Source organism: Colobus angolensis, unplaced genomic scaffold (genome assembly GCF_000951035.1).
Source record: "Colobus angolensis palliatus isolate OR3802 unplaced genomic scaffold, Cang.pa_1.0 Scaffold63, whole genome shotgun sequence".
Classification (NCBI taxonomy): domain Eukaryota; kingdom Metazoa; phylum Chordata; class Mammalia; order Primates; family Cercopithecidae; genus Colobus; species Colobus angolensis.
The window spans coordinates 7,120,548-7,122,421 of NW_012119932.1; the positions used below are offsets into that span (position 1 = coordinate 7,120,548).

The 1,874-nt window shown below is 36.4% G+C and overlaps 1 protein-coding gene across 1 annotated transcript in view; it reads right to left on the reverse strand.

The window, feature by feature from the left end:
- MALRD1 (MAM and LDL receptor class A domain containing 1) overlaps positions 1 to 1,874 on the reverse strand; it is a 725,579-nt gene that overhangs the window by 192,970 nt on the left and 530,735 nt on the right. Inside the window, exon 31 of the mRNA XM_011963908.1 lies at positions 1,126 to 1,283. Coding sequence (XP_011819298.1) covers positions 1,126 to 1,283 — 158 coding nt within the window. The remainder of the gene's footprint in view (positions 1 to 1,125; positions 1,284 to 1,874) is intronic.

Consider the following 1,874-nt stretch of genomic DNA (forward strand, 5'->3'; position numbering starts at 1 on the left):
TGTTTGAGACCAGCCTGGCCAACATGGTGAAACCCCATCTCTACTAAAAATACAAAAAATTAGCTGGGCAGGGTGATGCATGCCTGTAATCCCAGCTACTTAGGAGGCTGAGGCAAGAGAACCGCTTGAACCTGGGAGGCGGAGGTTCCAATGAACTGAAGTCACACCATTGCACTTCAGCCGGGGTGACAGAGGAAGACTCTGTCCCTCCCTGCCCCCCACCAAAAAAAGGGTATCAGATTTTTGAAATCAGAATTTTGACTGTGAAATCTTGAAAAAGTTACTAAGGCTCTTTGAATCTCAGTTTCTTTGTTGTAAAATTGGGAAAAATATACTTTCCTCATCAGGTGAAGGTGAGAATTAAAATTGATACCATAGAATGTTTTTAATAAATGTAAATATAAGGCAGAACTTAATAAGAGCTGTTATTTACAGAGGACCATTTAATATAAGGACAAAAATCCCAATTGCATTTATTTAAAAAACAGGATTGGATAAACTGTAAGTTAATAACACTAGGTGTGGTGTGCTGATATGTAATCATTTAATTAGAAATCAGGATCTTAAAATTGGTTCATAATGATTGAAAAACTCGTTGATACAATGAAAAGTATAAGTGCAGCAACTTGTTTCATTAAAGGTATCTGCATTTGGTACAGAGTATTGCTTTAAATTAGTTAAAAATAGAGCATGCATGTTGATTTTACTGTAAGCTGATATACACTTAAAATCTCAAATTTGCTTTTCCTTTACTGAATTTTGGGTAGAAAATTATCTTCTTCACCATTATGCCTTACATCACATTTCTTTACTGTCTCTAGCTAAGCTGCTAAAGAAGATACATGTGGAATCTGCCCAAATTCTTTTACCTCCAGATGATCTTTTAAATAGCATTCGACATAATTGAGTTCAGGTGGCAGCTGTCAGTGAGATAAATCTTGAATGAGATTAAGATGAATGACAGCACAGCTTGCCAACATCCCATTGCCCCATAAAGAAATGAGAAATTAATGGCATCAGCATTGGTGGTGTGACCAATGAAAATACAAATAAGACAAGGGAAGACAATGTTTAAACATGCCATGCATATTTCAGTGATCATAAATCTCTGGCTTTCTTTTTTACCTTTAATATTCCCATACTCCTGGGATCGATCGTGTAGAACCAGAACCGAACAGTACACATTCCGAGGCTTGCTGGGAAGGATTTGGAGGTAGTAATTCTGGCAATGGATCCTTCCTTGGAGCCAGATGAGTTGACGTACACGAAGTGCTTACCACTACCTTGAAATAGATTAACACAATTTTTTTCAGTGCAATGATAATATCGCATGAGTTGGAAAGTATTGCAATCATTAACAGATATCTTTTTATCCTCATACATACACACAATCAGACTCATTTTCATTTTGGGAGTCATATATCAATAACATTTCATTCTTCTGAGCCAAAAAAGTGTCACTATGATCATGTGATTCACAAAATTCCCTTGAGCCAGTGACTCATACAGTAATCAAATACTGGTTTTGAATATGAAGATGTATTACTGTTCTCCTAATTTGCTCCAACCTGTCAGATTCCAGCAATAAAATACTTCATATGCTGTGCACACAGCAAGTACAGAGTAGGTACTGGGGACTGACTAGTATCGTATCTTATTTTCAGTTGCTCTGATTCCCACACTGGCCAGGGTAGTAGTGAATGGCTATGACTGCAAAGTGAAATGTGATTCTTAGGGTCATTACATTAGTTTTTTCTGAGTAATACACAACTTCTTTTCTTCTCAAATGCATTAGTATGTGAAAGATTTCTGCATTTAAACACAATTGCATTTTTTTCTGTTGTCATTGTCAGAAATTCATCATAGATACCATT